This window comes from Ammospiza caudacuta, chromosome 5 (assembly GCF_027887145.1).
Source record: "Ammospiza caudacuta isolate bAmmCau1 chromosome 5, bAmmCau1.pri, whole genome shotgun sequence".
Classification (NCBI taxonomy): Eukaryota; Metazoa; Chordata; class Aves; order Passeriformes; family Passerellidae; genus Ammospiza; species Ammospiza caudacuta.
In genome coordinates, this window is record NC_080597.1 from 74594817 (window position 1) to 74620177 (window position 25361).

General features: G+C 42.2%; 1 protein-coding gene across 1 annotated transcript; it reads left to right on the top strand.

Moving 5' to 3' along the window:
• The first annotated feature begins 5837 nt into the window (after positions 1-5837).
• LOC131558219 (interleukin-2 receptor subunit alpha-like) lies at positions 5838-20134 on the top strand. The gene is made up of 7 exons (XM_058805847.1): positions 5838-6015; positions 14569-14757; positions 14967-15089; positions 15367-15597; positions 17336-17389; positions 18200-18272; positions 19539-20134. The coding sequence occupies exons 1-6, from the start codon at positions 5940-5942 to the stop codon at positions 18250-18252; spliced, it is 726 nt and encodes a 241-aa protein (XP_058661830.1). The 5' UTR covers positions 5838-5939; the 3' UTR covers positions 18253-18272; positions 19539-20134.
• The last annotated feature ends 5227 nt before the right edge of the window (positions 20135-25361 follow it).

Genomic DNA, 25361 nt, shown 5'->3' on the forward strand with positions numbered 1-25361 from the left:
CACAAATAGTGCTCAGTCAATGAAAATTGTTTTAGGTCAACAGCACCAACCCATCTTCTACTGGGAGATCTAACCCAATGCAAAGGGTACCCACCAGTGAGCTATTTATTTAATATCTCATCCATAATTTTTGGTCTTCAAGTGTCGGCTCTGTTGAACATCAGTGCTCCCTCATTAATTCATAATTGTCCCATTTTAGTCTGCCTCATCTACAACTGCTTGAATACTGGTGTCACTGGAGTATTTGAGAACCACTGAATGTGCATTAGGAAAATGCCCTACAAAAAATCCTACAGCAATCACAGGACATCATGGTTTCAAAATTCTGTCCCAAATCACCAGGTCTGACATCTGTAACAAATCTCAGCCTGGGTTACTCTGGCAATAATTGGAAGGATTGCACTTAATTCTGTAAGAAGAGGATTTGAGATTCATCACAAAGATGTTGGACAAAGTCCTGAGCCTCATTAGAAGCAAAGAAACAAGGCATGAACCCTTATTCTGCACTGAAAGAAAGGGTCAGGTTGAATAATTTCTGCTCAAGAAGGAAAAACTGTTTTCTGTTTCTTTAGCCTGGCTGAAGCAAAATGCATTGAGCTTTCTACACAGCTTTTCATTTTCTCACTCTGTACTTGCTTCCCAAGTGCCACACCAATTTTCACACTTGAACACCAACTTTTCTTGGTTAGCGGTTAAATCTAGAAATTTTCCAAGTTACTCAAGCTGAAGAACTTCTCTAAATAGTTCCCACTACTATTTGCATTTACAGCTTCTATTTTTTTTGCATTCCTATAAGTAATCCTCAAAAACCATCCAGTTCAGAAAGTTTTTTCACTCCCAGGGTAAGGCACAACATTAGAGTCTAAGACCTGAAATGAAACTGTTTGCTTTTAATTTCTGTGGCAGAGAATTTAGCCCCAGTTCTTGTAACATCTACATCAGCTTCCTACAAAGTGGTAAATTCAGGGCTGACTCAACAAAATTCACGAAGACAAGATTAACTGTGCCTTTACTGAGCTAAAGGAAGGCACTGAGCTCTGCCTTTCTAAACAGAAGCATCTACCCAGCCCATGAAGGTAAAGAAAATGCAGAAAGGCGCCTTCTGATGTGCAGCAGAAAGATTTCTAATGGTGATCTTCAACCATGGGAAGTTGATTTGGCAATTTAAGGGCCAAAGGTGCAATGGCAGTGGTGGGATGTGCCAAACTGAGCATTTGAACTTGCTCACATTTATCTCTCTTGATTTTAGATGCCTCTAATAAAGGGAATGTGCCCTATTTAAATAGTCCCCAGACTCCAGTGCTGGAAGGAGATTTGAGGGCTCATCTGGTCCATGCCTAGACGAGCTCCGTCACTGCCACTGCTAAGGCTCTTACCTTGTCCCCTTCTCCATCATCATTCCTCAGACAGCTTCAAGTTCTTTGGTTCTTTCTTTTGGAAAAGGTTTTCTAGACCCTTTTTTAGTAGTGGGATAGAATATAAGTTAATGAAGGTAGTGTAGAAAGTAATCTTACCCCCTAAAGAGTTGCAGCTGGGTTAATTATTAAAGATTAGGAGCAGGCCTGACTTTAACAGGCCACAGCTGTTGCCAATAAGAAGAAGAGTGTTTTGAAAGAGTGGATGGGTTGGTTGTTTGAGGGGAATTGGAGTCAGCTGGCTGCTGGGAGAGGAAGAAAGAGTGCTTGGAGGTGCTGTCTATGAGAAACATCAAGGAGATATGAAGTTCTTGCACTAAGGAGACAACAATATGAAACCTTTGCAAAATGATGACAACATTTTTCATTCCCATTGCTGCTCCATGCTTTTCTCAGGGTGCAGTGCCCACAAGTAGCACCCTGTCTGTGGCTTCACTGTCACAGCACAAACCAAGAGATTTCTTTGCATGTGCTGTGCAGTTCAGGGTTAGATTGAAGTTTTTCATGTGTGACATTGCCAGCTGGTCTTCATCATCCAGGGAACTGCTGGAAATACTGAATAACCAAAGTCTCACCGTGGCACCACCTTTGAGTGCATCCTTCTCTTCTGGAAGTTAATCAGAGCCTCTCAATATGACCTTTCATTTGACACAGTTTTGAACCATTTTAAGGGTGCTTTTCTTTTTGGAGATTTTCCAATTAATTTCATACTCACCTCATAATTCATCTAGATTATATTTCCATAACTTTATAGGTAATATAAAAATATTACTGAACTAAAGCAAAGAAATGGTATCTTGGGTAAGAAACTCACTGCAGGGTGCACTTTACAGGATTAAATAGAGTTGATTCACTATAACTTCCTGGTAAGAAAAAGGAGAAGGAGCAAATATGGCCATGCAATAATACACTTCATTTACCAGTTCCTCAATTTTTGTTTTTGCTCACTCCAATGGAATGATGAATGCAAATAAGAATAGGAAGGAAGTTATCTGTACTATTCAGCTGTATTTTCGTGAGAAAGTATTAAGGAACCCAGTCTAGGCATTGGTGTGTTAAGAACATTGCAGCAGTACTCACTACATGGAAACTAAATATATCCAAGAGTTTTTCATGTTCCTCACATATTTATCTCAGCATCAAAGAAAGAAATAGTTCATATGAACCATGATGACCCATATCCAGGATGTTTGGCAGAAAAGACTGTTCTCAGTCACTAAACAATCAATTTAAATTCCATTTTTACACCCAGTATGGATCTGCCTCATCCAGCTGGGGCTACCTAAAAGAGCTGTTGTGCTGGTTTAACAGTTGTGTGCAGATGGAAGGGAGAGAAGATAAGAGTGACTTATCTGGTGGATGCAGATGTTCAGAAGAGGAGGTGAATCACTCTCTAGATCTCTTATTGACTCTACACTGACTAAAGGAGGAACTCTGATAATTGTACTGACCATACAGCTCTCTCTTGAGTTGAGCTCTGTATGGACATGGTAATGATGCTCCATTTAAGGTGTGAAATTTATGTCAGCTCCATCTCACTTTTATGGGAAATAAAAAGTGATTAAAACCTGTTTGGCCCTTATAGATAATTAGGTTGGATGAAATTTTTCTGAAGATAATTTTAAGGGGGTGGTATAACTCAGGGTTCCCCAAACCTCTGCCCTGCAGCAGAGCTGGATGCTGCTGTGGAGGTTGGGAAGGGCCCTTGTGGGTGCACAATGTGAGTTCACAACCTCCATTACCATAATCTTAAGGATGCATAAGCAATATGCTGATTAATAGAGTTTAGGTAGCTGCTAGAGCCACCCCCACACCCTCCCTGGGTAGGTCTGTATGAAACATTATTCCCTTGAATACAGGACTGGTGTAAGAATGATTAACAGCAGAAAAGTTGACTAAAACACAAAGCTTGCTTATTTCTGTGAGTTACATGGATGTTTACAACTGCTTTGAACTGGGAAGGGCTGCAGTGAGATCACAGCGTTGCCTTTTCTTCAAGCTGGCTGAGAGACCAATTTAAGCAAAGGACAGTTCTCCAGACCAAATGAGTTTGTGCAGTTTTAAAAGCACTTAAAGGATTTCAAAAAGCCCTTGTTAAACCTAGACCTAAGAAGGCTGTAGCTGTGTTTGTGGTTTACTCCATGGCAACTCCATTTCTGTACTTGTGACGTTGTGATATTGAATAAAAATAATCTTTATAATCTTGTCTGTGGTGACAGGCTCTTTTCCTCCCAGTTCTCTGCTGAAACAGAGGGACTTACCTGAGCAGCAAAACTCTGCTGATCAGTGGAGGAAAATCAAGGAGCAACAGATATCCTTAATTCTCAAGATGCCTTTTTTCTTTTTTTTTTTCCTTCCACTACTTCCCAGATACCCACTGAGTTTTCACAGCACCTCCTGTCCTTTATTGCCACACCTAATTCTGTTGCTAACATCTCATGTTGATCATCTAAATTATAATGCTAGTTATAGTTTTTTTTCCTCATAAATCCCAGTTTTTATCTGTGCCTGGGTGCCTTTTCCCCTTGCTCTCCCCTCCTCTACCTCACTCTACTTTGGGTCTGTTGCTTGCAGAATCTGCTCTGGGGTGTTTTTTTTTTTTTTTTTTTTTTTTTTTTTTTTTTTTTTTTTTCTTTTGTAGAATCATTCAGCAAACTGACCTATTTCCAAAGCTGGTTTGGCTAATTCCTCTCACAAACCACAACCGTTTTTTCTGACCTTTAAGAGGCGTAAATGCTGCCTTACAGCTCTTTGTCATACAATCTGTGTTAGTAGCAACGAGCCACCTGAAGTCAGCATTCATCCCAGTACAACTGACTGTGCTTTCCATTTATTCCTGGATAAAAACTCACCTTTTCTGATAAAACCTTAGTGGCTGTTACTCACCTGTGCTGAGGTTTGCTACCTAAAAACAGATGGCTGCATGAAAGATTGAGCTGGATGGAGAACTGCAGAAAACATCCCCCATCTCTGGGTTCATCATTAAAATAGTTGTGGAATTTAATAGTTAGGCCAAGCAAGAAATTGAAGCAGATGTTGGCAAGTGAAGGCAAATCCCTTCACCTCAAAAGAACAGATCCTGTATTTAGTAAGGAAAGGATAAAAAGTTTGGGATTTCTTTCCAGGCAATATAATAAATTTTACCAGCCCAGATGACTGCAGGGTTCAGGCAGTTACATATCTCCAGACATCTTGGAAAAAGGTGAAGAATTGGGTTCTAAGACTTTCAGACAGATTTTTCAGGAGTGAAACTCTCTAGGTCCTTCAGAGGGCTTTGGCATGAGCTTTTCCTATTACACTGTTAAATGTGGAAGATGATTTGATAGTGAAGCAAAGGCAGTAAATACTGTGGAGCACGAAGCAGCCCCAGGGTGAGCAGAGCATTTTACCCACAGCAGTTGCTTCAGAAATCTCACTTGTTCTCCATGCCCTGTTGCATTTGGATTTGAGAAGTAATCTCCTGGCAAGGCCTGCAGGAGGATTTGTCACCCGCATCACAAAGCTGCACAAAATCTCTCATGGAAAGAGCAAAGGGAGATTTGTGAGGAGAAAGGTGGCAGACTGATGGATACAGCCACAGCAGCAGTTAAAAATGTGTCACATCTGTTCCTCAGCTTGCCTGTTAATATTTAATTCATTGAGGAGTTATAAAGGAGAAATAAATGCCCAGCATGTAAAAATCATGACAGAATACCACAGATAGTTTAAATCTTTTCTTCTATAGTCTATCCCTGTTAATTACTAACAGGAAATAATTTCTGTGGAAATGGCTGAAGAGAAACTACATAAAGCATGATATTTCCAGTTTTCCACTGGCATTTGCAAAATTTTCACTGAAGCATGTCACACCCAGACAATTTAGGGAAGAGAAACCTTTTCCAAACCCGGCAGTTTCACCCTCATGTTTCTTGTTTTTGTTTGTTTTTTTAATCAAGCTGTCCATCCTTCAGAAGCTCAGCTGTGATTCAGAGAAACTGCGCACATGCTTCCATCAAAACCAAATGCAGTATGGCTTTATCATCACTAACAGAAGACCTCTGAAACCGAAAAGGGTGAGCCATGGAACCTTTTCTTGGCAGGTAGAGCCTGAGATCCATTGTCACACACCAGACATCTATTCCACAGCCCCTGGTCCATCTCTAATACCTGTCCAGCCACAGATTTGGGGCTGAGTGCCTGAACAAACCTATTAAAATCTTCCTGCTCCTACTGACCTCAGCTGTAGTGAAATGTGAAAGAGCTGTGGAGCCAGGAGCTCTGATGTGTCAAACCACTTCCTATACACGATGGCACGCTGAGCATCGACTTTGGTTTCCTGGATAACAGACTAATGCCTGAACAGAAAGCAGCCTTTGTTCTTTCCTGTGGAGCCAGCAAAACGATGATTTGCTGACCAAAGCCCTGTCTGCACACGTGGGTGATGCTGCCAGACAGCCTCATCAGGCAGTAACAGCTCCTTGGCTTGGCTGGCAACAGCTCATCGCTTCTGAGAAACTTCACCATCCCCAGAGGTGTGGAGAAAAGATGGGGACAAGTCCCATGGAGCACAAGTGGCTTTTGATGTGGCTCTTGTTTGGATTCAGCAAAGGGAACAGGACAGGTAAAAGACTCTTTTTGCCTTTTGGGGAGGGAAGAAATGGTTTGGGTTTTCTGGTGGCTCTTAGAGCCACCAAAACTTAATCACAACATCCTGACTCCTTTCAGCAAAGGAATGGTGCGAAGGAGCTTAAGGAATTTATTATTCTAAGGAAATGAGAGAAATGGGTTCTGTGCCCACAAGCTGTCAACTGCAGAAAATCCAGAGCTTTAGAGGATATTTTTTGTCTGACTAATGTATGTATCCTCCAACCCATCACTGGAACAGTGGGCAGATCAAAGCAGCCTGAGGCAGCCCTTTGAATTTCCTTTTTCCATTTTGCTTGTAACTTTAGGAAACAAAAATAGACACTGAAATGCCAGCACCCCTGTAGGTAAAATTGATGGCAATGCTATTAGTTAAAAGATACCATCCAAATTTGCTATGGATACTATAGAAATGAAATATTTTTTCAGCCATGCCTTTCAATCAGCAGTGCCTATAAACTGTGAATGGAGACAGCTAATCCAATTCAGCATAATTTTACACATTTATAAATGGTGACACTGCTTAGATTTGGCTTATTTATTGTGACAAGTGGGTGCATTGAAAAATGGTCTGGTGATGCATTAGTGTATTTAAATTTAAACTGCTTTGTTCAAAGGCAGGGGGAAAAAAATCCCTTCCATTCTCAGCGCTCCATAAATGTGATATTTCTTTCTGTGTCTGAATGATGATGTCCAGGCTGAGAGGCATGAACAGACACAGCCTGAGGCAGGCTCTCAGATATGCTGGTGCTCTAACTGCTGATGGATCATCCTTAGCAGGGCTGGGAATTTTCCTCAGGGCTGGCCACCTCAAGGGAAGAGTGTGTTGCTAATGACTGAACTGATTAATGCAGGAAGGACCTGCAGGAGTGTTGAAGCCCCAGGTGATTTTATTCTCACTATTCTGCCAGTAAATGCTGCAGCTTCTCCCTTCACTGCCAGATGAGGAGCCAGAGCCCGGGGGAAGTGTTTGGTGCTGCATGCAGGAGCAGCACCACGAGCTGCTCAGCCAGAGATGTGTCACTGGGATCAGTTCTGGGATGAGTCAGGTTCCCCAGATCACACTTTCTGAATTACTCTGCCTGGAACATGTGAAATTTCTTTCTGGCAGTTCTGGTTTATCAGAAACCGTTCTGTTTTATTGGAAAAAAAAATCGAGGGGTTTCAGAGCAGTTGCATTTTATGCTATTTCATGTAATTTTATTCACCACTGAATGAATTAATGCACAGGACTGCATTCCCCACTGTATTTCTAAGCTCTTCTTTCCTCAGCTTCCTATACTTATTTTCAATGTCTTTCCAAATGCTTAAACATAATATTTATATATATATTTGTAATTTCTCCCTGCACATGCTAAGGTAGAAACACCACCTTTCACCAATTTAGGGGTTTTTAATCATGGTTTTTAAGGCATTGTGGCTGTAAGACCTGTTAATTTAATTCCTTAGGGGAATCAACAAAGAGACCTGGGAATAGACATAAGCAAAGCAAAGGGAAAGGGGCTGGGTCAAACTGATCAGAAATCAACCAGGCCTCAGCACATACAGTGCTTTATTTTATTTTTTTTTGCCTCAGTATTTTCAGTTTGTTCCAGCACTGCAGGTTCAGTTTTGTAAATACATCCAGCCCTAGATGGGGTTTGTCAAAATGCACAATCAGGAATAAATATAATTAGAGGGAGAAGGAAATAAAAACCATTTGTTTTACAGAACAGTTTCACTGATAGTTCTCAAAGAGTTTTGAGAGGGAAAAGTCCTGGGGGACTGGGGAAGAGCAGGCATGGGATGATCATTCATTTAATAAAAATTAAACTACACCTCAGTGCTAAAATGAAGAGAAATACTGGTTTTCCTGTGAAGAGCATCACATTTATCTCATTTATCCTGCAGCAGTGCCTAGAAGCTGCAGGCATGGGGGTGAAGCCTGAAGTGAGGGTCAAACACAAGGTAAAATCTGCTCTGTGCTCCTACAGCCTTTCCATCTTGCTGTTCATCATACAGGGATACACTGAACAGATTTGCAACTTAAACCTGGAAAGGATTAAAATTCAGAAAAGAAAGAAATTCATTCATGTGAATTTCATTCACACAAGATGGGTACCAGATCTCAGTCATGTAAATGAGAGGGATTTCTTTCCCATTATACTTGCATATTAGTGCTGGCTCCCATGGATTTGGAAAGCAATGCAGAATACATTAAAGTTGTCAAACGCAGACAAATGATTATTGTAAGGTCAACTAGAGAGCAAATACCTTTATAAACCTTTCAGCTACAGTGGCCTTCAGCAACAAAGGGCTCAATATGCAGCTACAAGTAAAAAAATGTAAAAAGAAAAGTTTTAAAAGTGTGATGCTACTGAGGAAAGCAGATATTACAGACAGAGATCCTGCAGTACCTGCTTCTTGAGCTGGAGGAATTGTTTTCCCACCTCATCAGAGGTGAGATGTAATGTCCTTTTTCCTTTTATTGCAGAAAAAAATCCACTCTTTAGCTACTTCTATCAAGCCACTGCTCCTGACTTTGCTCACTGTTGCCTTCAGATTGTTGTTATTTTAGTCTCCCTACCTCTTCAACTTTCAGCTTTGTCTGCCCTGTTCTCCCTGTTTTATTAATGCTATTTCAAAGCCCAGCTTCTGGATATTTTCTACCCACGGATTCCATTCCCTGACCTTGGTCCTGAATTTTGGAACAACGTGGCTCACTGAGTCCTTGCTCCATCTCCTCCAATGCTTCCCCAAAACTCACATTTCCAAAGCCCTTCCATGACTTCCCTCACTTGACTCCCTGTTCCTCAGCCCTGCCAGGGGAGCAGCACTCAGTCACCTGCTGCTTTTTCTTGATATTCTTGATTTGTAAAGTGTGAGCCTTCACATAAAGAATATATAACCCGCTCTATGTGGAAAAACACTTCATTTATGACATCAGAAAAATCATGTTCATGTGCAGAAAACTTCCATTTCACTTTTGAGATCTCCAGGGCAAAGTTCCATGATCATGCTAAGTCCCTAAGTCAGGTGAGATGAGTCCTTAGGGCATATTTGAAATCAAAATTTCCCCACTAGACCGTTTTTCCTTCACTTTTCCAAGACTGGGACACACATTTCTCAGACCATTCAATTCTTTTCAGAGAGGATATTCTCTACTGCCCTTTCAGCCCTACAAAAGGCAAGGCTGAGAAAATTCCAGACAAAGGAAAGAATCTGTATCTCTTCTGTTGTTTAAAAAGACAGTTTTTGTTTCTTTTCAGATGAAAATATCAAAGATATGTGGGTTACTGAGATTCTCTATTTAAGCAGAAGTGTCACACACCAAAACAAGGCTTTCATGTATGATATTCTCAAAACTTGGCTCTGTGCTCTGCTACAAAACCATGTGCCGTGGTTGCATTCAGAGTGAGCTCTGTGGCTTTACCACAGAACCAAGGATGTTATAAACACGCAGAAACAAAAACAAACGGTACCCATTCTTTACTTAGTGCACTTTCTATGCAGCACTCTGTGCCCAGGCTTGTTTTCCTTCCTCTTCCTTCTTTGTTAATGTTTCCTCTTCCAATTCCACATTCTGGGTTCAAGTCCCCAGCCCAGCCTCTCTGCTAGGGAGGTGGGAGATTATCAATACATCAGGTAAACCACTCTTATTATCAATATCAGCATGGAAGAATGTTCTTCCACCACTGCAGCTGATAAAAAGAAAGAAGCACCTTAAAGCTTTGCTTTGGAAAGTAAATTAGGAGTCTCTAGAGAGGTTTGCCCAGCTCCACTTCTCACAGAAGGAGCTAAGAATGTCACATTCCTGAGGCTAAATTATGCTTGGCATGACAAAGCTGTATCCACTGTGCAACCTGCTCTAGCCTTGCTGTATATAGAATTTTTTTGCATCAGATTCCACTGTCTAGGTCAAAGGCAAACAGCTGCTCAGCAGGATTAAACCAAGAGGTAAGAGAAGTGCATTTCTCCCAAAACCAGTTTTCTGTGGTCCCAGTTCATATTCCACTTTATTTTACACTGTTTTTTGAACAGAGATATCTGGTACAGCAAACTCAGCAGGGACTGAACTGCCAGATCCTTAGAACAGGACATTCTTGTTCTCCACTGCTGGGAATATTCAAACCCACCTCCATCCCCCTAAGGCTGGTCTCTCCTCCATTGCTGTTTGCATTAAAACTTGTGCCTGATCACTTTATCTGCATTGTATTTCTGTCACTTCCTGCAGACTCACTATTACTCAAATTATTGTTTAAGATAATCTCTCTATAATCTAATGAACAATTAATTATAATCTCACAAGTAAGTTACAATAAAATTGGGGTCTGTACCCCAACCCCACATCTGGGATCTATTTCCATCTTACAAATTCACATAAGCAATAAATGACATTAATGGGGGAAAGAATCCTGCAGAGCTGAGGCTTGCTTGTTAAAGGATCCTTTGGGAATAAGTTTTGAAGTAAGAAAAAGTTCATTACCATTTCAGTCCTGTTGTTGGTATCAATTCCTTTGCCTTGCCTGTGTCAGTTTCATCTTCATGAGACTGCACCATTTAGAGAGCCCAGTTTCTCACAGCACATAAATCCCCAGGGCTGATTTAGCTTTTCAGGCACAGCTGGGGAAAAAAAATCTTCATTTTCACCTGGTTTGATTTGTTGTTGTCTCTGGGGAGAGGTGCTCTTCATCTCTGAACTGGGCGCGTGTGTGCAGTGCCTGGTTTCTTCCACTGCTTCTGCCCAAAACTTCAGAGCATCCACTTTCCTACCGATCCCATCCTACTGCCTTTGTAGTAAGGGGAAAATTGTCCTATTTTTGCACCTTGCTGCTTTAACTTGAGATCAGAGTAGTGTCAGCGCTGGTGACACACAGCCACGTGACAGAGGAAGTTCTGAGTTTGGGTTAGTGTGGCGTGACTCACTGTCTGTGTTTTACCTAGCACTAAAAATACCTGTTACAAGTTTTCCACACTCACTTCTCGTGGACTAAAGGTGTTGTTTTAAAGCCTCATCTGTCACTGCTCTGCCAGCTCAGACATGGAAGAGAAACAGGAGGGAGGGAGGGTTTCATGAAGCCTGGTACTGCCAGCACGCCCACCAAGAGCAGTTTTGTGGTTGGGTGACTAACAGAGGTGAATGGGAAATGTGAGGGAAGAAATCTGAAAGTGTTGATGCTGATTTAGATGCTGGGTTTCTTTCCCTCCAGTATCTCCTGTCTGATATCTGACAGCTCGCGTGGAAATCCCAGATGCCCTGAGACATCTCAAAGGGCATCAGACACCCCAGCTCACACCTATCTGTTGGCTCTGATGACAAGGCTTGCAGGTCTCAAAAAACTTTTCAAACTTAATTTAGGGAGCGCTTCAGCAGAACAAATAACTGCTTTTTAAATTGTTATGCTTCATGGCTGTCTATTGTCTCAATACACAAGTCTCCTTATTCCAAGGGTTTTTCTCCACCCAATCCATCATAAGAATTGAAACCACCTCCAGAACTTACACAAATGACGTAGGCACCAAAAATCCATGAATATGGGGAGAAACAGGAATTCCCATCTGCTTTAGGAGAGCTAAGTGTTCTCATAATTCTGCAACTGACAGAAAGGCTAAATCCCTGAGAACACAATTACACCAGCCTATCTGTTTGGCCCATTTACTGCCTCCAAGTGCAGAGAAATGGAGTCCCAGGACACTTTTGGGGTGTGGGAAGTGACAATAATTGGCAGGGGCTGATGAATTGAGTGAATGAAGGAATGAGAGAACAGTGGACATCAGGACAGCAAGAGAAGGAAATAGTGGCACCTTGTCATGGGGACGAAAAATTGGAATAAGTGCAGAGGGAAAATGAGGAGGCAAACAAAACATCAAGACATCTCAAGGTAATGTGAGGGCAGTATTTCAAACCAGTAACAGCAGGATTGCAACCCTGGAGAAGCTGAGAAGGGATGCAGAATCCAGGGAAAGCTGAGCTGTGCAAAATACCACAGGCTGTGAGGCAGGTTATGCCCAGATGGGCTGGCCTTTTAAAAGATGGACATTTTCATATCATGCCAAATCAAACTGATTGGCTACTTACCAGCAAGGTGAAAAACAACAAAAAAACCCCCAAAACCACAAAGCTAATCTCCCCTAAAAATGTAAAAAGTCAGAAATCTGGTGAAGAAAAAAAATCCACCCTGCCATTCCCTTCTCCCTGGATTCTTCCAATCCTGTGGCTATTTTACCACTCACACAGCAAAGATGTTGATTTTTTTTAGTGGCAAACCATGTAGTTTCCTTGGGCACAAAGATGGAATGAAGTTTTAGGCACAATTCACTCCAGAGGTCAGTATGGTCCTGACCTCACCAGGTCTGCATCCTCTCTGCATCTTCCCAAACTATTCCAGGAGGTGCCATGACATGAAACTGAAGAAAGACATGGAGGTGCTGGAACAGGTCCAGTGGAGCTGGGGAAGGGTCTGGAGCCCAGGTCTGATGAGGAGAGGCTGAGGGATCTGGGGGAGCTCAGCCTGGAGAAAAGGAGGCTCAGGGAGGATCTTTTTGCTCCCTAAAACTGCCTGGCAGTAGGGTGCATGGATTACATGCTGAGTGCCTACTTTTTCTAAAAAGAGGAGTGTAAACCACATAAAGATAAGCACTTCTGAAAATATATAAGATATTTTGAGACAAGAGCAATCATAGCAAAGGATATTTTGCAATATCTGTATTCATTTACAACTCCTCCTAGTGTGAGGACTTGTGCAACAATAAACCCAAAAGTTGACAACTTTGATCAAGCACATTGGTGAGAAGTATGGGAGGAGAAGCCAGTGTTTTAAAAGGTTATGATGGTTGCAAAGGAGACAGTTCTTGAAAATGGGAGCAAAATGTTTTATGTGACAATGAAGCAGTTAAAAGTCAAAGGGAGGCAGGCACAAGGTCACAACAAGACCTGGGAAATTCCTCTTCCAAAATTCTTTCTGGATCGGAGAAAGGAATATAGTTGTAAAGGTCAAAGAAGATACTGCAGTTATTTAGATGTGAGAAGACAAGAACTTGAGCAATGTGGATGAAATGAAAAGGCTGGATCCAAGAAAGGCTGTGTGTGATCCAGCTGCAATGTGGATGTTCACCTTCTCTCAAGTGCACCATTTCTGCACAATCTCTGTCTGATGTGTGCAAGTTCAGAAGAACCCAACATCTGATCATCAATTAAAAGAATGTTTGCCCTTTATGATGAGTTGGTTAAACGTTGTGGGTTTTCTTAAGAAGAGACTAATGAGTTGTAGGTTGGAGTGCCTTATGCTGAGATTCAGATCTGCAATCTGCTTCAAAGAGGCTTTTGAAGTCTTGAGGGAAACAAGCTTTTAGCTTTCAGGGAAAGTGAGAGTACATGATCTCAACTTGCTGCTGATCTGATAACTCTTTAATTTTAATCACCCTGACAGTCTGTGGTAAAACATGTGGTTAACTATTTCGGGTGCAGTCGCTTCTCTCAAAGCCACACTCTGATGTCGTTTACAAGGCAAATCCTTTGATAACACAAAGGTACAAGGGGATTAAAACAACCTTTATGCAGATTAGCTGTTAAACTGCTCACATACCTTTCATTATTGCCTTCTTTAAACTTTGTGACTTACTAAACAGGAAGACAAAGTAAAGTAAAAAGGGCAGAAAATGTCGAAGTGAGGAAATGAAAGAAAAGGGCATTGCAGGGCTGGGGCTGGGAGTCACCGGTTAAGTTGCTGTTGGTCTTTCAAGGAGAAAGGACTTTGGGAGTCAAGGGCAGACACCAAATGATGAACAGCTCTCAGGGACTCGAGGGCCTTTGGCAGTCATTCCTGCTGGTTGCTAAGGCTGCATTAATTATGGGTGTAGAAAATGTGAGGATATGATGACTAAGAAATTTCAGTCCTGATAGCTGTTGCTGTTGTGCATAAGCATAAAGGACCGTGGATCATGCACCCAAAGATCCAGAGTGCCAGGCCTGGTGCAACCAGACTATGTGATTCTTTAATTTATCAGCCTTTAGACCTTAAATAATCATTAAGTAGTGCCTTTATCAACCTCTGGGTCCCCAGCTCAGCTTGAGCAGGCTTTTTGAGTGCACTGAAATGATCTAACTGAATTCATTCCAACTGATTGAGAAGTATATTTAGATATGATTTGCTGATGACACAACACTTCACATCCTTGTTTTGGGACAAGTTATATTTAGGTTTGCAAACTTATTTCACAGTAATCTGCTCTTTGGTGTCCTCAGACAGAACGGAAAGTCTGTGCCCATTCCCAATGTTTGCTTATAGACAACTGCAACTTTTAATTGCTTACTTTTGCCTATTGTGCCTCACTCCATAGACTGAGGGCTGCAAACTCTGGTGGTGGTAGCTGCTTTCCAAAACAATTATTAACAGCTTCATTAAGAAAATGTTGATAATAATGACTCTTCATTAAGAAAATGTTTCATGTTGTCCATCTGCTGGACATGTCTGGTATTGAGAACAGGGCAGTCCTTGATCCATAAAGTAAAATGCCAGGCTGTCCTGATTCTCAGGCTTTCTATTTGCAGGTGCATGCCCACGTCTTCCAGCGACTGAATTTGCTGATGTTACTGCTCACATGTATCCACCACCAACCAAATTGTACTATGCGTGTGAGCCTGGCTATGACAGAGAATATGGTACATACCAAGGAATTGAGTGTAAGATTGAACAGCAGGGAGCTGTTTGGATATACAACCAAGAATTTAAATGCTTGGGTGAGTGAGTGTTGGGTTTTTTTCTATACATAGAGGTGTTTCTCCTCCATGTGTAACTTGGTATAAAACATTAACAAAAGATCTTTTGTGCTTATTTTTCTAAGTTAGAACTTGATGCAATTTTATCCAACCTCTAGAAGCTTGGGTGTTCTGGCACTTTGTTCTGATATTTGTCTTACTGTAACTTAACAAATGTAATTTCACCACAGATAAGAAAAAATTGTTGTCAGGGGCTTCCACGATGACGTTAGAACTGACAGAGAAGCCAGAATTAGAATCAATGAGCATTGCACCCCAGAAGCAAGAAGACCTTTCAGAGTCCAAACAAAAAGGTAAGTAAGAGCTCATTCAATACTTCTCCTGGTGATTTCCATGGAACTAGTGTAAAAATGGTGAATAATTAATTATTTTGCAGAGCGAAAGAAACAATTTCTGTAATATCTTGTCTGAATAAGGTGATACAGTAAAAGCAAATGAGTATTTGACATCCTACTCAAGAATTAGAAAGGCTTGCTATGTCCTGCCTGTTTATATTATCTAAGAACACAAGACTTTCAAGAACAGAAGCAGCATGGAAAATCTGTCTGCTTTAACCATGTGCTCCCACAGGTTTCTGTGGTCCTCCCAAGACTATTCCACATGCCTTCATAAGGCTGCCTCAACAGCGTTATTACGTGGGACAAGTCTTACATTTCAAATGCCAGACAGGTTACGATAAGAGACCCCCCACCTTTGGCAACAGGACGTGCAAGGAGGAGAATGGCAAAATCTTCTGGACTCCCCTTGACATGAGATGCACCAATGACAGCACCCAGTGGCCACCACAGACCATCGAGCCAGGTAAGATGGTTGTGATGGTTGTGATTACACCACAGCAATGTCCTGACCTGCTCATGTGGAGTTCAGACCCCCCAGTTGTCATGGGGAGAGTGGGAGCTTCAAAAAATTTCCTAAAGAAGCCCTGCCACTGAGGAAAAGAAAGAACTCCCTTGTGTATTCAAACACCTTCCCAGAAAGGGGCTGAAATGAAGGCAAATCCTTCCTTAGCCTCAGATTTTGTCAACAGTTTAAATTTAAGGAATCACTCTGTCCTGCAAGTTCAATTGGTGGAAAATCAGATGTATTTATATAAAAAGGAATTGTTTATTAAGACAAATGAACAGGAGGTAACAGACAAAAGACTTTCATCAGAATTACTTACTATCCAGTATAAAATTAAAATAACTACTAGCAGATTATAGCATAATATTAAACTGTATCAAGATATCTATATTAAAGCCAACAAAAGAAATAGTATTGATTAGGAGTCAAATATAACTTACCACTGATATGATGATAATGTACACAGACATTAGAGTGAAGATTCCTTCACTCAATCCCTTGGGAAGTAACCATGAACTAGGTGTCCCTACTTATGGGAGAAAACTCCACACATTTCTAGGAAAATGTACAGATTTCTGCTTTGTGAAAGTTTATTGTGGCTTTTATATCTGTAAAATGAATGGCTGTCAATGAGAAATTCAGCCTATTTTGTCATTCCAGCCCTTGTGACCATACCAGACCACACATTGTTTCAGCATCAGGCCAGCACTTTCTCCCCTATTTCATAGATCTATTTCTCTGTGGCACTTGGTTCAGAAGTAACAATTTGGTGTCTGGTCTTTTCTCTTCCATCATGACACCATTGAAAATTTCACTTGGTGCTATCCAGATAAAAGAATTTCTTGCTGTGATAGATACAACCCTTCAACAAACCAGTCCTAGAAAACAATACAGCCTATTGGAATTACATCTATTTTAAAATCGCAAATATTTTAGAATTTTTAAATTGGGATTGTGAAAATCATGGGACTGGATAACAAAAGAAGCCCCCTTGGCCTTTAATGTAATGGAACAGTAATTCCAGTTTCCTGCTAAATGCTCCCAAACCTTAGCAAGGTCAGGTCCTTGCAAATAGAGTACCAAATGCTTATTCCCCTAAAGTGTTGACTTTGTTATAATCTGATGTCTGTAATGAGACTGGAACTTTCTCAGTTCTCCTTCAGCATTCAGCGCAAAAAATTTATCAAGAAACCACTATTACAGGACACCTTGTTAAAAATCTTACCCCATATTAGGGCAAGTTCAGACCTTCCCTTTCAGGATAAGAGAGAAATTCAATTAATTTCTTGCACCAGGGAAGGTTTAGCTTACATTTCTGGACAAAACCAGGTCCTGGTTGAAACCATGTTTTCAAGTACTAGCTTGACACTTTGAAAGTCATCCTTCTAGTCTTATATGAAGTAAAGCTCTTAGATGGATCCCATTCTAGTTCACTTCATGCCCACAATTAACAGGTATCAGGTAAGCAGATATGTTGGTATCCAGGCTGGAAAGATCTGTTGATGGCCAAGAAACAAACATGGCCATTTTAAAGTGTTCTGTGCAGAGGGAGAGCTGTCAGACTCCACCCTTGGAACTGCTTTGGTGCTGGGATGAGCTGGCTCTTTGCCTGACTCTGTCCTCATCACTGCTCTGGTGTGTTCTTCATCAGAAGAGCAAATTGATGCAAAAATCAAGAATTTCTCTCTCTCCATAGATTTGAATCTTCTGTCCTCTTTCCCTTCCTCATCAGGGACACTGCCAGTGACAGGTATGCCATTTTATTAAAGACTTCACTCCACTACCCAGAGCTCTTAGTTGGTCTTTCAGTTTGGTGTTCTATTCCAGAGAGATCCATTTCTGTTAGAAGAGCCACTAAATATGCTGCAAGACAAATCTATACCCATGTATTGTGTGAGAAGTTAGTAAAAACAGTATAAACAGATTGTTTAAGCACTTAAGCTTTTGTAAAGAAATTTTCAAATATTTGTAAGGAATGTAAAAGAAAATAGATCAACCAAAAGTCTGGTTTTTAAAATGGAACGATTTTCAGATTCTTCTCTGAGACTTCTGTGAATTCAGTGAATCACTTTCATTGGAAAAAGGCAGAAAAAAATGTAAACTTTTAAATGCTGAGGTTTTTTCACATTTTCAAAGGAATAAAAAAGATGGGCAAATAGAACATTTCCTCAGAGCTACACTAGTGCATTTAGATCAGTCTGAAGAGATTTTCTTCTCCCCCTTCCCCATCTTCCACTCAGCCATTAGCTGATGAAACAGAAATTATGTCTGACTGTGCACATGCTCAAGACTTTGCACAAGGGCTCTTGATTCCAGTAGTTTTGCAAACTACTCCAGAGACCACAACGTCAGCAGTCCCTGGTTATTTGACTGTGGTCAATCTCTAGTTGCCCAAGTCCCCTCTGGTTGGGTCCTGGGAGCAATGGGGAAACATGGAAAAATTCCTGCCTCTGGGCAGAGGGGCAAAATGAGACCCTATCCCTAATCTTGCCTGTTTGTCCCAGACGGAGTAAATGTAATAACAAAGATAACTCCAGCTGCTAACCATATTAATTTTCAGGTTTTACAGCTATCTGGTTTGTTCTGCTTATCATTTCCACTGCCTTTGTGTGACTGACCAAGCAGCCAATAAGGTAAGTGAGACAGAATGAGGAAAACATGAAATCTAACAAAAAAATCCCTAGAGGTGGAAGAGTTGTCAACTGGATCAGCCTTTCCCTATTGCACTGCTGAGATTTCTGGACATCCTCTTTGATGTTAAATATGACCCTGGATTTTGGGATTGTCTGATTCAGCTGTTAAATACTGGCACAACTCGAGGAGGAATCAGAGTTTTTGAAATAAAAAAATCTTAGAACACGTTGCCCAGAGAGGTTGTGGACTCATCCCTGGAAGTGTCCAAGGCCAGGTTGGATGGAGTTTGGAGTAACCTGGGATAGTGGAAGGAGTCCCTGCCCATGGCAAGGGGATGGAATGAGATGGGCTTTAAGACCACTTCCAACCCAAACCATTCTGTGATTCTGTAATTCTAAAAAGAAGTCTTTGTCCCAGCCATTGTGGAACTGAGAATGGCAGTTCAAATAATGGGTGGGAGATTAATTCTGTGGGAAAATTAAGGTTAATTATGCAAATACGTTGTTTCAGATAGATTATGCAATCAGTTTTTTCTCTCTGGCCAAACTGTGGGAAGTCTGGGGGAGCATCTGCCAACACAACCACGTAATTCTGTTAACTTCATCCCTCTAATTTCAGAGTTGTGTCATGACAACTTTGTACTTCATATTTATTTCAATCTGGCCTCCTTCCTGTTTCTGTTACTACACTGAGATGCACCAAGGTTGTTCCTGTTCACAGGGTCCCCTGCCAAGTTAAGCCAAGATGTTCCTATTTAACATTTGGGAATTCTCCTCTTCTCCTCTCTCTTTGCTAATCCTCATCCCTGTTTCTCTTCATGTTTCCTACTAATCACTGCTGCTTCTTAGCTGAATGGGGACTTTTCTTGAAAAGTGGGACGGGAGGACCTTGTGAAACCACACTAAAAGTGAATTTTTGTCAATTCATGGCTGGATAAAGCCATAGAAAGTGTAAACAATGCTTTGAAATGTGCTTTAGTGAAGGTAGTCAACCATAGTGCATGTTGCCTGGGCCATTTTAGGATTTCTGAAAATGTGCTATGGGACAAAGTGTCAAGAATTATCTACATTGTACTGGCTCTGTGGTGGAACAGAGGTGAAATAGCCAATGCCAGATGAAATAGTAACAGACAAATGAAAGAGCAACTGAGACCCTAAATGGTGTCTTCTGCAAAAAATACTCTGTTGTTTTTCATAGTAAATATTGAAGAAGCCATAGAAAACCTGCGTTTTCCCATCTGTAGTAAAGTGGTTTTCCTGTTGTAGGGAAGACTTCTCAAGGATTTGTGGCATTCAGATGCAAACTTGTGAAAACAATCACTTGCCACAGAAGAAACCAGATTGTACCAGCGATCCCAAGACCAGCAGTGGCAAATGAGGAGGAAGCCTGGACACTCAAACTCAACGTGCGAAGGTGACAGAAGATGTTACAGCTCAACTCTTATGAGGACAGCATGACTTCTGACCTACAGTGTGGGATTCACATTCTCTGAACCTGAGAGAAGCAGTGAGAGAAGCAGAGGAAAGAACGATCAAAACAATTCTTATCTCATTTGCTGCTCCTGTGTTGTGCCAAAGTAGAATGCAATGTGGAGACTGTTTACCCAGAGTGATGGTGTTTTTTTTCCTTGGCCTATCAGGGCCAAGTGTGTGTGCAGACTGTGGGTCAGCAGACAGTCATGAGATGCTGGGCAGTTGAGCTGAGTGCTTTGTGCAGATTCAGTTTAGATGTAGTGTAATATAACACAGAATAATATAGTATAATATAGTAATTAATTAGCCTTCTGATAAGGTGGAGTCCTTCTTGTCATTTCTCCCAGAGGTCGGGCAAAAATATCACCAATACTAAGAGGAGGACTGCACCCCATCACTGCCTGCTGGGGAAAGAGCCCTGCCTGGAACTGCTTCCCAAACCCACTTCTCCTCCTCCTACCACACAGCAGATGTGTTTCTAATATAACTGCAGCCCCTCCCAAGCCACCAGGAGCACATATGGACCATTCTCCCAAGCACACTAAATGGTGCTGCTGTCATTTCAGCCCACACACCATCCTCCCCACAAATAGAGCAGCTTTGCTGGACACCTGGTGTCCCCCTGCCTCTTCCTCATCCAGGTGGGTCAAGCACAGGCACACTTTTCTCCTCAAATTGTTCCCCTTGGGAATAAAACCCCTTCACCCCCTGCACTGCAGCTGAAAATCTGACTGGATTCCCTTATGGTTTGCTATATACAGGCATTCCTCATCACTCCCCTCCTCCCAATTATTTTGGATTTGTGCCTTCCATGACAGTTCCTCCATCATTCCTTGAGCTCAGACAAGGATGATGCAGATCATGGCAGCCAATAATTTGACAGCTCCTTTCGTAGCTGCAGAGAGTAAGAGAGCCCAGCACAAAGGCATCTGAGGACAGGCTCAAACACACATAATACTTGACAGGTTCTTGGATTATTAGGAATTTGCAATGTCTGGATATTCTTCTGCCTCTTTTTAGCCATGTTCAGCTGGGTAAGTTGGGTTTCACCTGGATGAATGCATGTCATGGCAGGGAGTTGGAACTGGATGATGTTTCATGTCCCTTCTGGGTTTTTTCTGGGATAAACAATTCCATAAATCAATGAAACCCCAGGAAGTGTTTTTTCCCCTTTTCCTATAGTACTATGGCTGCTTAAAACAAGTTTTCTGCAACTGTTAGAAGAAAAGGATGTAATGTGTTAACCTGGAATATCTGCATGTGTATGTACAAGAGCTGGCTTATACATTCCCAAACCATCAATGGCTCATGTTCTGCCTTCCTCACCTGTGCTCACTGATAATCACAATCTGTCTGATACTCTTAAACTGCTGTTTTCTGAAGACTTGTCATGCTTGAAACTGGAAGACAGCAGCCAAACCTTCTCCTCATTTTTTCTTTTCCTTTTTTTTTTCTTCTCAAAAATCAAGATAAAACCACTTGCTTTTAAATCTTTTTACATATCTAAGATCCAGAGTTTACCTAGACACAAAGTGGTTGTGGGTAGCCATAGTAATTAAATTCCACCTGCATATGAACCAGCAAGGGAAGGGCAGAGATAAATCACTGCATTTACTCCCTGAAGGATGGAGGCAGTGCAACCTGTTTACTTCCAGCTCAGAACCACTGGTTCAGCCTTCTTGAGCTTGCAGGTTTTTCTATCATATTTATATCACACCATTTCATTTGCTTGGGGCTTTGAATATTTTGTGAAGGTAGTGGGGGAAAATGTAACTTCATATGAAAAGAAAAACAAAAGGATGCCAACTTGGACTCCCAAGGTACAGTACTGCCATTGAATGGGGTTGGCATTTTCTGGACTTTTTCAGCAGCTGATGTAAAACCCCTCAAACCCACTGGCACAGCAGAACCATGCATCCAGCACTTGAGACAGATCAGGCTGATCTTGAGTATATTTTCCCTCTTAGGTCCCTTTGATATATGTATCTGCCATCTTGGAAGGTGCTTTAGATTATGAAGCAATTTGAGGCTCTGAGTTTACAATGAATCACAAATTAGCAGTTCCTAAAAAAATAATGTCAAGTGAAATCAGTCTTTGCTTAAATTGTTGCTGCTTTCAGAGTAAACATGAATGTGACCTGGATTGTCAGAAGCAGCTCATGTGCTCATGTTTTGGCCTTTAAGTATTCTTTAGAATGGATCTGATGTTTACATAGATATTAATCATCTGGATAATCTTGCTGAGCCACCCTTAAATAGCGTGCCATCCACCAAGGATATATTTGAAAGTATAAAAGACTTTATATGTTTGGGGTTTGTTGTTGGCAGTTGGAGCTCCAATATTTGCACAGTTGCTGTGTGAAATCTGAATTTGTAAATCCCATTGGAGGAGAATCCAGACAATAACCAAGCGCAACAGTAAAAATAAAACAAAACAATAGGGAAACTCTCCTATTGTGTAATTAGTTTGAATAGGTTTGGTGGTTCTTATGTAAATGGAGTGTAACTTCACACAATCCCATCCAGGTACACAAGAGATAAGTTCCTCAGATATCAAAGGAGGTTTAATCCTATACAACTTTTATAATAGGTGTGGCCTTTGTATCCAGAGGCTAAGATGGTTAAGCAAACATCTAATATTTACTTAATGTCTTAATCTGATTTTGGATGTAAAAATAACAATGAGAATAAATATTTAGGTATTGATAAATTTGCCTTTCCTCTTTTCTAAAAGCTACCAGCACGATAAAGCACTTAGACTAGCAAAAGTAGTCTCTTTTTTCTAGATTAGCATTTAATTTAAGACAGGAAACTTCCAGGGGAACCTCCTGTGAGATCAGGAATGACCCTCATGCCTTTGGTCATCAGTTCCCAGGAAAAAGCCTCTCCCTGCAGGGTGAGATGAAGAGCTGGGCATTTTCCCTGGAGGAGCAGCTGGAGACTGGCCGGGCAGTGCCACAAACAGAACATCTTTCATGCAGAACCACACACAATACATTTGCTGCCTACATGAGAGAGATCCGGTGTCCAGCCTAGGAGATGAGGATGGCATCTGCTTTGCCCAGGGGATGGCAAAGCACCAGGAAGCAGCTCCCAGGCTGCCTTCCCAATGAGCAGCCAAAGGTACTCCTGGATGGAACAAAGGAGTTATGCCCAGCAGAGGCCAGGTTATGAAAATGTCTTAATTTTCTTGTTTCCTTCTCTTCCAGAACAGCACTTGACAAATGGTTCATTTAATGCAATCTGAACCCATGGTGTTACTAGAGAACAGCTAAGTCAGCTGCATGATACAACACTTTTCAGTAAAGTGGCTTGAGGTAGCAGTGTCTCCTCACAGCTCCCAGCAAAAATAACTTTTTTATGGTGGCTAAAACCCTTGTGACACATTGGAGCCCAGAGCTCTCCCCAAAGATGGACAGACACAGAGCAAACTGCAAAATTACCCTGCCATGGCAGTGCAGCTGCACATTCCCAGAGAACTCAGGCGCTTCTCACCCCACCGTGGGCATGGAGCAGCTCTGGGCTCAGCAAAGGGCTCCATCCCTATTGCCCATTCACAGCAGGCTCAGCAGAAAGCAGAGGCACTCCCAGCTGAAAGATGCCCGGCAGCATGCTTGTGGAGCTGGGGCAGCCCTGTGCTCAGCTCCAAGCTGGCTTCCTGGGAGAAGCACAGAATTATTTCTGTTGGAAAAGGCCTCTGGCATTGTGGAGTCCAACTTCGGACCAATCACACCCTGGTCAAGTGGACCATGGCACTGAGTGCCACATCCAGTCTCCAGAGATTGGGATTTCACCACATCTTCAGGCAGTCCATTCCAATGTTGAATCACCCTTTATGTGAAGAAATTCCTCCTGATGCGCCACCAGAATCTCCCCTGCTGCAGTTCAAGGCCTTGCCCTCTCACTGTCTCGCTGGTTGTCCAGCAGAAGATGCAGATCCCCAGCTGGCTACACCCCCTTTTCAGGGAGCTGTGGAGAGAAATGATCTCTCAGAGCCCCCATGTCTGGGCTAAAGAACCCCAGCTGCCTCAGCTGCTCCTCACAGGCCTTTCCCTGCAGGGCCTTCAGCAGCTCCATGGCCTTGCTCTGCACGGCCTGCAGAGGTGGCCTCGGCCCGTGGATCCAGCCTGTGCAGATCCCTCTGCAGAGCCTTCCTGCCCTCCAGCAGCTGAATTTTCCTCCAAACTTGGCACCATCTGTGATCTTGCTGAGTGTTCCCTGCATCCCCTCATCCAGATCATCAGGAAAGATCTTCAAGAGGACCAGGCCCCTCCCTGGGGACAGCGCTTGTGGCCGGACGCCAGCTGCGTGTGGCACTGTCACCAAGGCTCTCTGGGCCTGGACATGCAGGCAGCTCCTGAGGCAGCCAGGAGAGCACCTCTCCAAGGCCTGGGCTGGCAGCTTTTCCAGGAGAATGCTGTGGCAGACTGAGCCAGAGGCTTTGGTGAAGTCCAGGTAGACACTTCCACAGCCTCCCCCTCATCCACTGGGCCGGTCATCTGGTCATCAAAGGAGATCAGGTTCGCTATTGTGTTTTGATTTTCTTTTCTTTATTGTTTGGATTGGGATGAAAAGAGCAGGAGATGATGTCTCTCTTTTTTGGTCTTAGTGTTTATTAATTCTTATTTGTCTTACAAATTGTGAGTTCTACAGGATTCAACTAACAAGATACAAAATGGCCCAGTATCTTTCTCAACCTGGTCTTTTAAGGCTGAACTATCCAATAAGGAATGACACCTAAAGTATATTTACTTTTAACCCAATAACTAATCACTCAAAGTCCACAATGCAGATTTTCTAGCCAATTACTTAATGCTACCTAAACCGATGAAGAGGAAGGTGAAGAACAACAACCAGCCAACACCCCAAAATCTCCATCTTGCTTTATATGCAATGTAATTTGCTATGTTCAAAAACCTTAATGCCTAAGTTTTTCTCCCTGTGACGTTACATACTTCTTTTCAAACTACACACCTGTAATTTCAGGGTAAACAATCAATTTTGGAAGCCTTCTCCACAGCCTCAGGTCAAATGCAGTGTTCCCAGTAGGGTTTGTGCCTTTCAACAGAGAAAGTTTAAAATTCTCAGCATCCAGGCTTCCAACAGTTCCCTAGGCAAGACCTGCCTTTCCTAAAGCCCTGCTGACTGGCTGGGACTGATGGCTTGGTTCTCCTGGATGTGTCCTGTGATCACACTCAGGACAATCTGCTCCAAAACCCTTCTGGGATGCAAAGCCAGCTGCACAGGCCTGTAATTCCCCAGATTCTCCTTACAGCCCTTCTTGTGGATGGGTGTCACAATGGTCAAACTCCAGGCATCTGGGACCTCCCCAGTGGTCCAGCACTGATAGAACTAATGGAAAGCAACAGTCCTCATGAATGGAATAGGGCAGAATCCAAGCTGATCCTTTTCACTGTTGGGCTTCCCATGTATTTCCAAGCTTGCTGGGGATGGCAGGGCATTTCTGATTACTGCCAGGGCTGAAGGTCCTAGGAGGAGCCTAGGAAGTTGACAGAGGTGGCACTGATGGGGTTGGTGTGTTGGTTTTGCACAGATGGGATTCTGGGAGTGGGGGGCCCACATAGGTGGCTTCTGTGAGAAGCTGCTAGAAGCTTC

What these genes read in the sequence shown, in the direction of transcription:
- LOC131558219 (XM_058805847.1), top strand. Translation starts at nt 5,940, where the DNA reads ATGGGGACAAGTCCCATGGAGCACAAGTGGCTTTTGATGTGGCTCTTG. An exon ending in CCAAGAATTTAAATGCTTGG is followed by an intron (nt 14,758 to 14,966) that starts GTGAGTGAGTGT and finishes ATTTCACCACAG; the next exon opens with ATAAGAAAAAATTGTTGTCA. An exon ending in AGGGACACTGCCAGTGACAG is followed by an intron (nt 17,390 to 18,199) that starts GTATGCCATTTT and finishes ATTAATTTTCAG; the next exon opens with GTTTTACAGCTATCTGGTTT.